This window comes from Macaca nemestrina, chromosome 18, assembly GCF_043159975.1.
Source record: "Macaca nemestrina isolate mMacNem1 chromosome 18, mMacNem.hap1, whole genome shotgun sequence".
Taxonomy (NCBI): Eukaryota; Metazoa; Chordata; class Mammalia; order Primates; family Cercopithecidae; genus Macaca; species Macaca nemestrina.
Window position 1 is genome coordinate 65768079 of NC_092142.1, and position 13473 is coordinate 65781551.

At 44.7% G+C, this 13473-nt stretch overlaps 2 protein-coding genes across 11 annotated transcripts in view; both read right to left on the reverse strand.

Annotated features, from left to right (window-relative positions):
• Window positions 1-8232, reverse strand: part of LOC105491458 (dynein cytoplasmic 1 light intermediate chain 2) — a 33136-nt gene extending 24904 nt beyond the window's left edge. The window contains exons 1-3 of the mRNA XM_011757945.3: window positions 8079-8232; window positions 7867-7940; window positions 5821-5937 (exon numbers count right to left, since the gene is read on the reverse strand). Coding sequence (XP_011756247.1) covers window positions 5821-5937; window positions 7867-7940; window positions 8079-8185 — 298 coding nt within the window. The 5' untranslated portion in view covers window positions 8186-8232. The remainder of the gene's footprint in view (window positions 1-5820; window positions 5938-7866; window positions 7941-8078) is intronic.
• A 2887-nt stretch (window positions 8233-11119) lies between these two features.
• The window catches only part of LOC105491557 (telomere repeat binding bouquet formation protein 1), a 51271-nt gene continuing 48917 nt past the window's right edge, over window positions 11120-13473 (reverse strand). For 9 of the 10 annotated variants that reach the window (XM_071084701.1, XM_071084695.1, XM_071084699.1 and 6 more), the window contains one exon: window positions 11629-11861. In XM_071084701.1, coding sequence (XP_070940802.1) covers window positions 11638-11861 — 224 coding nt within the window. In that variant the 3' untranslated portion in view covers window positions 11629-11637. Of the gene's footprint in view, window positions 11862-13473 lie in introns of all 10 variants that reach the window. The other variant, XM_071084692.1, reaches the window with a different exon arrangement.

Here is a 13473-nt window from a genome sequence, read left to right on the forward strand (position 1 = left end):
ACTGCAGCCTCAATTTCCTGGGCTAGTGATCCGCCCACTTCCGCCTTCCGAGTAGCTGGGACCACAGGCACAAGCCACCACTCCCAGCTAATTTTTTAATTTTTTTGTAGAGATAGGGTTTCCCGATGTTGCCCAAGCTGGTCTCAAACTTCTAGGCTCAAGCAATGCTCCCGCCTTGGCCTTCTAAAGTGCTGGGATTACACGCCTGAGCCAGTGCACCCAGTTAGAACTGGTAATTGTTGAAGCAAGGTGACAAGTACACTGTGGCTCATGATACCACTCTCTACTTTGTATGTATTTTTTGTTTTCTATTAAAATATATTCACACAAATGTGCAAGTGCTAAGATTTAATGAAACATGGTTGCAAACAAATACCAGGATGATCTAACTGCCGAAGACAATTATCTAAATTTATTCATTTATTTGAAACAGAGTCTCACTCTATCACCCAGGCTGGACTGCAGTGGCACGATCTTGGCTCACTGCAACCACTGCCACTCCTCCCCCGCCACCCAGGTTCAAGCGATTCTCCTACCTCAGCCTCCCAAGAAGCTGGGACTACAGGCACGTGCCACTACGCCTGGCTAATTTTTGTACTTTTAGTAGAGATGGGGTTTCACCACATTGGCCAGGCTGGTCTCGAACTCCTGACCTCAAGTCATCCGCCTGCCTCAGCCTCACAAAGTTCTGGGATTACAGGTGTGAATCACCACGCCCGGACAATTTTATAACATATTTTTAGAAATTTTCAGTTATCGGCCGGGCGCGGTGGCTCAAGCCTGTAATCCCAGCACTTTGGGAGGCCGAGACGGGTGGATCACGAGGTCAGGATATCGAGACCATCCTGGCTAACCCGGTGAAACCTCGTCTCTACTTAAAAAAAAAATACAAAAAACTAGCCAGGCGAGGTGGCGGGCGCCTGTAGTCCCAGCTACTCGGGAGGCTGAGGCAGGAGAATGGCGTGAACCCAGGAGGCGGAGCTTGCAGTGAGCTGAGATCCGGCCATTGCACTCCAGCCTGGGCGACAGAGCGAGACTCCGTCTCAAAAAAAAAAAAAAAAAAGAAATTTTCAGTTATCTTTGAGAACTATTTTTTTTTTTTTTTTGAGATGGAGTCTCCCTCTGTCACTCAGGCTGGACTGCAGTGGTGCAAGCTCAACTCATTGCAATCTCCTAGAGCTCCGAGGCTTCAATTCTCCTGCCTCAGCTTCTGAGTAGCTGGGATTACAGGAGTGCACCACTATGCCCAACTAATTTTTGTATTTTTAGTAGAGACGGGGTTTCACCATGTTGGCCGAGCTAGTCTTGAACTCCTGACCTGTGATCTGCCCACCTCGGCCTTGTTGGGATTACAGGCATGAGCCACCGTGCCCAGCAGAACTATTTTTTATAAAAGTACCTTGAGAACTATCATCAAAAACTATTAACTATTAATTATTAATTATTGATTATTAACTATTAACTATTATTACTATTAATTATTAATACTTTTATTAACTATTAATACTTTATTAATATTTAATTATTAATAATTAACTATTAATACTTATTATTAATACTTTTTATTAACTATTAATACTTTTTCTTTTTGTGATCAAGTTTCGCTTTGTTGCCTAGACTGGAGTGTAGTGGTGTGCCCAAACTGGTGTAGCTCACTGCAGCTCAGACCTCCCAGGTTCAGGCGATCCTCATGCTTCAGCCCCTTGAGTGGCTGGGACTACAGGTGTGTGCCACCATGACTGGCTGATTTTTGTATTTTTAGTAGAAATGGGGTTTCACCATGTTGTCCGGGCTGGTCCTGAACTCCTGGGCTCAAGGGATCTGCCTGCCTCAGCCTCACAAAGTGCTGGGATTACAGGCGTGAGCCACCGCGCCTGGCCTATTAGCTTCTTTTTCAACAAATTCCAACAAATACTTTAAAACCAGTCAGGCGCGGTGGCTCATGCCTGTAATCCCAGCACTTTGGGAGGCCAAGGAGGGTGGATCACTAGAGGTCAGGAGTTCGCGACCAGGCTGGGCAACATGGCAAAACCCCGTCTCTACAAAAAATACAAAAATTAGCCAGGCTTGGTGGTATGTACCTGTAGTCCCAGCTCCTCGGGAGGCTGAGGCGGGAGGATTGCTTGAGTTCAGGAGGTGGAGGTTGCAGTGAGCCGAGATGGCACCACTGCACTCCAGACTGGATGACAGAGCCAGACCCTGTCTCAAAAAAAAGAAAAAAAGAAAGAAAAGAAAACAAACAAAAAAATCCAATCTTCCTCTTTTAGAAAAATATACTTAAAAAAACCCCTATCTTCTATTAATTACTTTTGTATAAGCAATTAATAAACATGCTATAAAAAATTTATATTCATGACTTTGTGTCAACAGTATAAAGTATCTAAATCTAGCTATACTTTCAAACTCTATTTTAGCGGCTTTAGTTTGGGTTCTGTGAATGTCCTCAAAAATACTGCTCTGTACCCAAAGTCTGTGGGTTTTAATGCCTACCCAACCGCAGGCATGGTTCCTTTTTTCAGCCTCTCTCCCCACTGCCCACTACACGTAACTCACCCATGTGCTTGGAGTTTAATGTGTAGCATTAAACAGATGCCCGCAAACCTGGAGGCAGGGGTCCTTTGACATGTCACATTCTACCACAAACTAGGTACAAGCCAGAGACTATTTTCTCTACCTGGGTAACTGCCTGTGAAGTGTATATTTATAACTCAATCACACCACACAATAAAAAAGACTAGGGCGGAAAATGTATAATTAACAACAGATAAGGGCAATTCTTCCATCAAACAGGAACTTTCAAGTGGGTGGCCTAAAAAAATCCAATAAATGCAGAGACCAAGAAGTTTTTAAGGTAACCTTAAAAAAATCTGTATAGAGGCCGGGCGCGGTGGCTCAAGCCTGTAATCCCAGCACTTTGGGAGGCCGAGACGGGCGGATCACGAGGTCAGGAGATTGAGACCATCCTGGCTAACACGGTGAAACCCCGTCTCTACTAAAAAATACAAAAAACTAGGCAGGCGAGGTGGCGGGCACCTATAGTCCCAGCTACTCGGAGTCTGAGGCAGGAGAATGGCGTGAACCCGGGAGGTGGAGCTTGCAGTGAGCTGAGATCCGGCCACTGCACTCCAGCCTGGGCGACAGAGCGAGACTCCGCCTCAAAAACAAAAACAAAAACAAAAAATCTGTATAGAAGTTAAAATATACTTAAAGGCAAATAAATGTGGTCAGCACGATGCTCTGGCATGAAATATGCTTATGGTATATTGAAACAGAAGAGGCTATAGAGATTCATAGATTATCTACATCACGTTTTACACTTTCAAAAGAAACAAAAGGGTACTAGAGTTATCACCATGTCTCAAGCACTGTTACACCTGATATACCCTGTCTCATTTGTATAGGCACCATTAGCCCATTCTACAAATGAGGAAACTCAAGTACAGAGTGGTTAAGTCAGTTACCCAAAGCCACACAACTACTGGCTACAAGGCATGGCATTCTGAACCAGTTCTGTCTGGCTCCAAAGCCACAGCTCTTTCCACAGTAACCACGCTGTCCAAAAAAGACAGGAAGCAAAAGACTCAACACATGCGAGATTCTCTGGCCAGGCTCAGCAGCCCTCTACGTACAGACTCCAGTGGGCTTAGATGGGTACCCAAATGCCTCTGTCCTTACACAAGAGACTCTACCCATGCCCTCAACTTTTTTTTTTTTTTTTTGAGACAGAGTCTCACTCTGTTGCCCAGGTTGGAGTGCAGTGGCACAATCTCAGCTCACTGCAACCTCCGCCTACCAGGTTCAAGCGATTCGCCTGCCTCAGCCTCCTGGGTAGCTGGGATTACAAGCGTGCGCCACCATGCCTGGCTAATTTTTGTATTTTTAGTAGAAATGGGGTTTCACCATGTTGGCCAGGCTGGTCTTGAATGGACCTCAGGTGATCCGCCTGCCTCAGCCTCCCAAAGTGCTCGGATTACAGGCGTGAGCCACTGCGCCCAGTCACTCATGCCCTCTACTAAACAGCTCTTGGAGACGGTAGAATCATGGTGCTGGAAAGGACCTTGGTTCAACTTTGTCATTTTAGCAATAAGGAAATGGGGGACTAGGTGGTAGGATCAGCCCTTGTTATATAATTGCCCATACATTGTAATCTCTACTGTTTAAATGAGTAAAAGCAAATATAAAGAAAGTAATTTTTTTTTTTTTGAGATGGAGTCTCACTTTATCACCCAGGCTGGAGTGCAGTGGTGCAATCTCGGCTCACTGCAACCTCCACCTCCTGGGTTCAAGCAATTTTCATGCCTCAGCCTCCAGAGTAGCTGGGGCTACAGGCATGTACCACCACGCCTGGCTAATGTTTTGCATTTTTAGTAGAGATGGGGTTTCACCAACTTGACCAGGCTGGTCTTGAACTCCTGACCCCAAGTGATCCACCCGCCTCAGCCTCCCAAAGTGCTAGGATTATAGACGTAAGCCACCGTGCCCGCCCTAAAGAAAGTAATTTAGTGACTACATTTTATCTTTAGGTTATACAGATAACTTTCCTACCAAAAAAACCAACCAACCAACCTAGGTACCAATGATTATTTATTTTCGAGTCACTGAAAAGATCTAACATAGGCTGGGCACAGTGGTTCATGCCTGTAATCCCAGGATTTTGAGAGGCTGAGGCGAGCGGACTGCTTGAGCTCAGGAGTTCAAGACTAGCCTGAACAACATAGTGAAATCCCATCTGTACAAAAATTAGCCGGGTGTGGTGGCACACACCTATAGTCCCAGCTACTTAGGAGGCTGAAGTGGAAGGATGACCTGAGGCTGGGAGGCAGAGGTTGCAATGAGCCAAGACTGAGCCACTGCACTCCAACCTGGGTGACAGAGTAAAACCCTGTCTCAAAAAAAAAAAAAAAAAAAAAAAAAAAAGATCTAACGTAAAACCAAAAGATTATAAAGGAGGCATTACTGAGCAGTTGTAACCCAAAACCATTACTCCAACTCACAATTATAAGAAAAAATTTTTAAATTATATGTAATCCTTATAAGAGTGTTTATCATGTGCTTTTAATCATTCTAAGCAGAAACTATTACTACTCACATTTTAAAGATGAGGAATTAAAGAACATTCCCACCTCTGAGAATCTATTCCTCTACCAGAAGAAACACAGAAAATGAGCATTTCTTTCATTCTTTCTTTTTTAAAAAACAGAGACGGTCTCGCTCTGTTACCCAGGCTTGAGTGGATTGATATGGACATAGCTCACTGCAGCCCCCAACTCCTGGCCTCAAGTGATCCTCCCACCTCAGCCTCCTAAGTAGCTGTGATTACGGCAGGAGTCATCAAATCCAGCAGAAATTACCATTTCTAAACTGTCACAAAGAGACTCAGGAAACTCTCCTATGAATATACATTAAATTGTTACACTCTAAACCACACCAACTTCAGATTCTCTACTAGAACCAGGCAGAGTAACAATGGTCCCCAGGACAGCTAAACATTTCTCTCATTCAAAACTCCAAAGCTTTAAAAAATTTTTCTTACCACCTTTATGGGTAAGTGAAAATTTACCTTCAGTATCTCTTTTTAAGGGCAGGCTAGCCAGAGCAACAGCTAAGTGTCCCATTCCCCAGTTTTGCTAACATACTCTATAAAAGAAAGTGGGTTAAGTGGGTTAAGAAGACATATACTTCATCTATTCTCTGTGATTAACTCTCTGAGAACCAAACAGAAAACTGAGAATGCCTGGCCATGTTGCAACAACTGCACCCAAGGAAGCAGTCAAGAGTCCTGCATACACCCCCTTACCATGGGATCGATGCTTTACTCACCATCTCGGTCCTCATCATGGACGCTGAGGTAGAGATATTCTAGGCCTCTTCCTTTTTTGCCATGCTCAGCTCCTTGTAGTTTAGTCATGAGGGTTGTTTTACCAGAACCATCTTCACCTACAAAGGATGTTTGCAAGACAAAGGTGTACTGTTTATTCTGGGCAAGGATAGGGAGGCATGACACTCACATGACATGGAACAACTAAGAATTTCATGCAAAGTCTGCTGTTGAGGTCTCACCTGCTTTCATAAACAAAGGATTTTGCTGGAAGAGTGGTTGGGAGGGTAGGGAGGAGAGGGTGGTAAAGGCAGCAAATTCTAAAATCTAAAATGACATTCTACTGCGTTATCCTTACTTCACAAGGGAAATAATGAGGCAGGTCCACAGGCCCTATCTATAACTTATAAGACATGCATTTGGAGAAGTGAAAGTAAAAGGCAGGGTTAGTTTCTCACAAGATAAACTTTCACCACAAGAAAAACAAGAAATCTTTTATGATACCATTAACCTAAAAGTCCAGGTACCGTAAACTAAAAAAAGTCTGATCCTACTTCACAATGGTGAAGAACGGAAGTTATTCACTTTTGATTTTAGTACATCTCCTTCACAAGCATTCTGAAGACTAAGAAACTGACGAAAATAATTATAGACCTAGCAAAACTCTTTAGTACAATCTCAGTTAATTAATAAGCACTTCTTCATCTCCCTCCACCCAAACAACACCCCCTCCCCGGATCCTTAAACATCAAGGAGAACCATCGCCAAACATTACTAGGCACTTCTGGCATTTAATAATATGGAATTACAGAACATGAGAATTGAAAGGCAGTCAGTACACAGATCAAAGACCTCCTCTCGGTCTCCAATGCCTCTACCTTATTCAGGCCCTCCGCATACAGACCATGGTGAGTACCTATCAGTCTGACTTCAGTACCTGCTCATTTTGAGCTACTGTCCCTCTGCAGGCAGTGTTCTTTCTAAAACTCAGATCTGGTGATCTTGATCCCCCACTTCTTGAAGATCTCTAAGGGTCCAGTATTACCGACCACAGTCATTTCCTGAGGAAGGTCACACATTCTCGTCAGTAGCAGTAGGAAAACTACCAAGGCAGTGATTCCCATGAGAATTGGGGGATGGAGGTGAGATAACAGGCCTTTGAGAATCAGAGAACTTCAGGAAACAGCACTAACTCTTCAGCCTTCCCACGATCTGCCCCCAACTTACCTTAGCAGCCATCAACCACAAGGCGCTTCGAGCAGTTTCCAAACCCCACACCCTCTTGTCATCTGTGTCCCTGCATACTGACACTTTTCTGCAAAATACTCAACTCCCAAATCATCCTCCTTCAACAGCTCCAAGCTGTGTGATGCTTCCACAATAATCGGCATGGATCTGTCTTCCACCGAACTGAGATTCTTGTATAGTGTTTAAGAGACGTCTATGCTGAGCCAGTGCCCAGCCCACAGGTCCCAAGCAACTTGCTGTGTGAATGTACCCCAACTCCCTCACTTGAGGAGAGTGAGGCCAGAGGGATTGAGAGACCTGACTCAGGTAACCTAGCAGTGAGGGCTGGAGTAATGCAGGAAACGTCCCCAGTGCTGATTCTCTGTCCTCTGCAAAGTCCCTAAAACCTCAGACTATGCACTACTGATGAGGCTCAAAGAAGGCTCCCGTGGCCATTTCCCCACAGCTCCAAGCCCAGGTCACCTAGTTCTCCCACCTTTTCCACCTAACCTCATTTACTAGCTCCCCTCTCCACGATCTCAATTTGGTAATCTTCGAGGCTATGGAGGCATAGAACGCCAAATGACTGAAACAATGTGCCGATAACCCCAGAGCACCACTAGGCTCTCCAAAGACGGCAGCATCCCACCCTCGGGCGCGGGAGGTTTGGCCACACTCCAGCTGCCCGGCCAGGGCCGACGGTCCCTTTCCCGCCAGGCTGCGGGCAGGCGGCGGGCAAGGGGAAGGCGGGGACCTGTGGGAGGGGCGCCCGCCTCGCCCACCCCAGCGCCCTGGGGCAACGCCCCGCTGCCGGTGCTCACCGAAGACCAGGATGTTCTTGCCGGACGGCAGCTTCGACCTGGCACGGGTGGACACTTCGCTCAGAATGGAGGACCTGCGGCGACAATGGTGAGAGTGGTCAGCCCCGGGCCGGACTGGGATGGCCCGGCTCGCGACGGCCCCTCAGTGTGTCCGACGGTCCGGCCCAGCGGCCGCGGCTTCCCCGGCCCGGCCCGACCGCCCGCGACCTCACCATAGGCTCTGGCCTTCCTCCTCCTCACTGGTCAGGTCGCCGGCGGCCGCCACCGCGGGCCCGTTGGGACCCAGCAGCAGCTTCTTCTCCACCCCCACCGGCGCCATCTTGCCAACTGCAGCCACAAAGAGGGCCCTCCCCCGGGCCCGCCGAGGACCCGCGAGGACCCCGGCCGGGCCGCCCCCCGCTCGCCGTCCCCCGCGACGCGCCGCCCGCCGAGCTTGCCGCGGCGACTGCGCCACCCAGTGTGCCCTCTAGGTCTGCGATGGCCACGGGCTCCCACAGGTTGCGAGGCCGCCGAGGTGGCGGGCGACGGTCAGGCAGCCGCCGGGGCAGCCATGCGCGGGGAGGCGGTGGCAGAGGCGGGCACCGTCTGGACCGAGGGCGCTCTGACGGCCTCTGCCGGTTGAGGGGCGCAGCGCAGCGCCCCGCCAAGCTCGCGGATTCCGCTGTGCCCTCGGGGGTCGGGCAGCCGCATGACCGTAAAGCCTAGGCTTTGGGAATAAGACTGATGCACACAAAAGCGCAATTTATCTGGAGCTCACTATGTGCCAGTCACACATTATCTCACTGAATCTTATCTAAGCCTTTCACAGATGAGGAACCTGAAGCTCAGAAAATTTAAGAAACCCACCTAAGAACCCAAGACTAGAAAATAACATTCGACACTTCTAATTTATTCCCCAACCCTGGACTATTATATTATCAACTTGGCCTAACCCTACTCAAGCCCTGCATTGAAAGACCAGCCTTAAGCAAGACGCCAGAATCCTCATAAATATCCTGCTTTTCCCCTTCCTCCTCGGAAGACTAGACTGTGAGTTAGTGCTCTTGACCGCAGTGCATAATACACTTGGCTTTGCTTTATTAACATGCTTTTTAAAATGATGTTTTCAGGGAGCCAGCATTTCACACTAGAAGAGGAGCCCTTAATTTCCTTGGGGGCCAGGTGGCAGGTGCAGAGTGGGAAGGAAAACAAAAGGAAAGGGGATGGAAAAGGGAAAGAGCGGAGAGTAACCCAAGGAAAAACATACATTCCATTATCAAGCTTAATTTTAGGTGTGGCCTCTACTTGAGGGCTCTTGCCATTCTCTATGGAAACAGGCTAAGAAGACATTTCTAAATATCACAAGGAAGTGGAATATGGCAGAAAAGCACCACCTTGAGTGGGTTTCATATGAGTAGGATTGTGATCCTGACGCCAAAAATCTGGCAGCATGAATTACGGGATAAAACAAATGGGCATATCATCTGCCAAACTGGATGTAAGGTTTAAACAAGACAATGAAAGTGAAAACCCACTGAGTTCCTCCCTTGGAAATCTGGGAAAATCAGGCAAAGTGCCAGAAGTCCTAAAAGGGGAAGGAGTGCTGAATTTTCACAGGACAGAAGATGGAGTTGAAAATTACAGTCCAGTGAGCTTAATCAGCACTAAGTGAAATTTTGTGATTAGACACTAAAGGAAAAGAGAGTACCAGATTTACACAGTATCTTTCTTTTTTGCAGGAGTACCAGGTAGGCGGATGCTGCCGATATAGCAAATGCAGATTTCAACAGGGCATTTGACAATTCACATCTTAGATGTGAAAGTGAAATCAATGCTGGATGATAGCATTGAGGCTTATTAAAGACTAGCCCAGAGGTGGCTGATGAAGAGGGACCAGCAGAAGAGGCTGCTAGGGGCCTGCCCAAACCTCCTGCCCTGGCCAGCCAATTCAGGGTGCCATCAGTGACTTGGATAAGAATACAGCGGCAGTAATGGAAGTTGTGGATGACCTGAAGCAGGAAGGGTTGCCTTATCTACTGCTTGACAAACTGAGCAGAGACTAAATCTAACAAGATGAAATTTAGTAGGAACATTAAAGTCCTGTGGAAAGGTTTAACAAAAAAGCATATGAAGGCCAGGTGCGGTGGCTCACACCTGTAATCCTGGCACTTTGGGAGGCCGAGGCTGGCGAATCACTTGAGGTCAGGAGTTCCAGACCAGCCTGGCCAACATGGCAAAACCCCATCTCTACTAAAAATACAAAAAAAAAAAAAAAAAAAAAATTAGCCAGGAATGGTGCCATGCGCCTTTAATCCCAGCTACTTGGGAGGCTGAAGCACGATAATTGCTTGAACCTAGGAGACAGAGGCTGCAGTGAGCTGAGATTGCACCACTGCACTCTAGCCTGGGCAAGAGAGTAAGACTCTGTCAAATAAAGTAAAATTAAATTTAAAAATGCATAGGAATAGGATAGGAAATTATTTAAAATAAAAATTATAATCTAAACGTCATTAACTATAATCTAAGAGTTGGTCATGTAGAATGACAAGAAGCATCTTAGGGTAGAACCCATAAAACCTCACTGATGCTAATAAAGAAGCTAGCCCCCCACGCAAGTCAGGCTGGATTTCTTAGGGTGACATTTCTGGACACATTTTGCAAAGACAGTTATCCAGTGTCAGTGACTAAACTAAGGGGACAAGACATCGTTCTGCTTGACAATTAGGTAACTAGGGCTCATCAATATGAAGGATAAAGTAACTAGGGCTCATCAATATGAAGTAACTAGGGCTCATCAATAAGAAGTAACTAGGGCTCATCAATATGAAGGATAAAGTAACTAGGGCTCATCAATATGAAGGACAAAGACATAGAGGGAGAAGAGGGGAAAGTGTAGACACTTCTGAAAAGCTAAAGCAAATAAACATACACTACAAAGAAGTGAACCTGACTATACAATGTGGAAGTATTCAAAGCACTGCATAATTAGTCTTTAGAAGAAGAAATTTTTTTTCCCTCTACGATACTACAGTAAACAATAGAAGTGGTAACTTTTTTAAGAGACAGGGTCTAGTTCTCTAGTCCAGGCTAGAGTACAGTGGAACACTCATAGCTAACTACAACCTCGAACTCCTGGGCTCAAGCGATCCTCCCACCTCAGCCTCTCAAGTAGCTAGGACCACAGGGGCATGCCACCACATCCAGCTAATTTTTAAATTTTTTGTAAAGATGGGGGTCTCACTATGTTGCCCAGGCTGGTCTTAAACTCCTTGCCTCAAGTGATCCTCCCACACTGGCCTCCCAAAGTGGGAGATTACAAATATGAGCCACCACCACAGCCAAGGAAACGTTTTAATTAACAAAATGTCAAATATTGATTTAGTGTGTGGGAACCCTAGTTAAACAGCTTGGGGAACTATTCTTTCTGAATTCTAGGGAGGGACTTTTGTACCGTATAAAATCCAAATGTCTCACATAGTATTTATTGCAATATAATGTCAAATAACGTTTAAAGGCTGATAATTCTTTTCTCTATGTCATTTAAGCTTAAGGAAAAATAAAAGCATATTCCTAAACAAATGTTTGATCTTACAAAGGAATTTTATCTTACTAATCTGTACACTGGAGATATATTTGCTTTATAAATCATTGTAATAACTTGATGAGTTTCAGCATCACAAAAACTGTTTAATAAAAACTGTGTCCTCATTTCCACATTCCTTCTCATGAGAGTTTAGAAAAATACTTTAAATGTTGTATCTTTTAAAATACAGTGTATCAAGGCACTGTATTTTAAAAATCCAAACTAAACTGACAGTCTTCTTCCAAAGAAGAAGCTGCACACATGGGGCTTTTGGTCAGTTTGCGGTATTTGTGAGCAAGGTCCGCAGCCTTCCGTCCTTGCTGAAAGGGGAAAGACCACAAAATTGAATTCCAGTGATTTCCCATTTTCTTAACTCCATTGAAAAGGTAATTTACTTCTTCTTCAGTAAAGTTTTTGCGAACTCTTCTTTTTTCTGTAATTAGGATTGTAGAATATATTAGTATTTGCTGAACAAAGGTCCTGAGATGCAAATAAGTGCTTATTTGGATATGCTTACCTTATACCTAAGGATATAGAGAAATGCCAGGGCTTCTCATCATGTGGTAACCCACTTCAATTTTAAAAACCTGAGTGCCTAATATTAAGCTAGTTGCTATCACTGTGACTTCTTCAGTAATTATAACTTAATTGATAGTAGTAATACAATATCTTTCAATCAAGAAACAACAGTTTATAAACATTTGATTGTTAATTCAACATTCCTGTGAGGACAGTTAACCAATATCTTCCTGGCCAGGCATGGTGGCTCACGCCTGTAATCCTAGCACTTTGGGAGGCTTACGCAGGTGGATTACTTGAGGTCAGAAGTTCGAGACCAGCCTGGTCAACATGGCAAAACCCTGTCTCTACCAAAAGTACAAAAAGTAGCCAGGCATGGTGGCACATGACTGTAGCCCCAGCTTCTCAGGAGGCTGAGGCACAAGAATTGCTTAAACCTGGGAGGCAAAGGTTGCAGTGAGCTGAGATCGTGCCACTGCATTCCAGCCTGGGTGACAGAGCAAGACTATCTCAAAATTTAAAAATAAATAAATAAATAAAAAACAGCTTGCATATCTTACAGTCTTCCCAAAGGGCTCCATAACTTGATAGAATAAAAAAGAATATCAACACTTGTTACTTTAAATATTAAGTTTGATAATATTTTTAAGAATAAGGGTCTTTTGAAATTTGCTTTTAAAAACACGTGGTCAGCTAGATCAAAACTCAAAATATAGGCTGCACAATGGGGAAGGAAGTTTTTAGCTATCTGGTTTTTAAGGGATACTTTCTATAAAGAAAGAATATACAGTTGATATCTGTAAACAAATATTTTCTGGTGATGATTACTAGGAAATAGTTTTCTTTAAGCTTTTTCATTCATTATTATCCCATGTTATCATTGTGGGTAGATGCTGGTGAGGAGTTTTTTGTATTTCCACTTGAGGCTGTTATTTACTTTCGTAGTACTGGGTGCAGCTGTCCTGAGTCACCCTTAGAAAATCTTGTCCTTGCAGGCCAAGACAGCCATTTGTTTACCTATTCTAAGAGCCATAGCAGACCTTTTAAAACGGATGAGAAAAATCTTCCCAGCAGAAGGTTATCAGTGTAAATAATGTCTGATTATTGCTTAATAGTATTATTTAGAATGTAAGCTCCATGAGGGCAGCAATTTTAATCTATTTTATTCACCATTGTATCCCCAGTGCTTAGAATAGTATCTGACACATAGTAGTAGTCAATAAATACTTGTTGAGAGAACAAAATTATTGGTAAAACTATCTCAAAACTTATCAATGAAATTACTCCTTCATTTTGGGTGTACTGGAAAACTGTGGCTATCCAAGAAATAGGTTTCAACTTCCCTTGTTAAATTATTTGAACTCATAATAATCAGGACTAGACTGGTTACTATAACTTTCAGGATATTGAGCCCTGGAGTTGATCATGTAAAGCCCCACTTTTCTATTGTGGCTGCCATCTCCCTGACTTTTATACTTACCGTCTGTGCCCAAATCCTCAAAGATTCCTACAGCAGAGTACTGAGC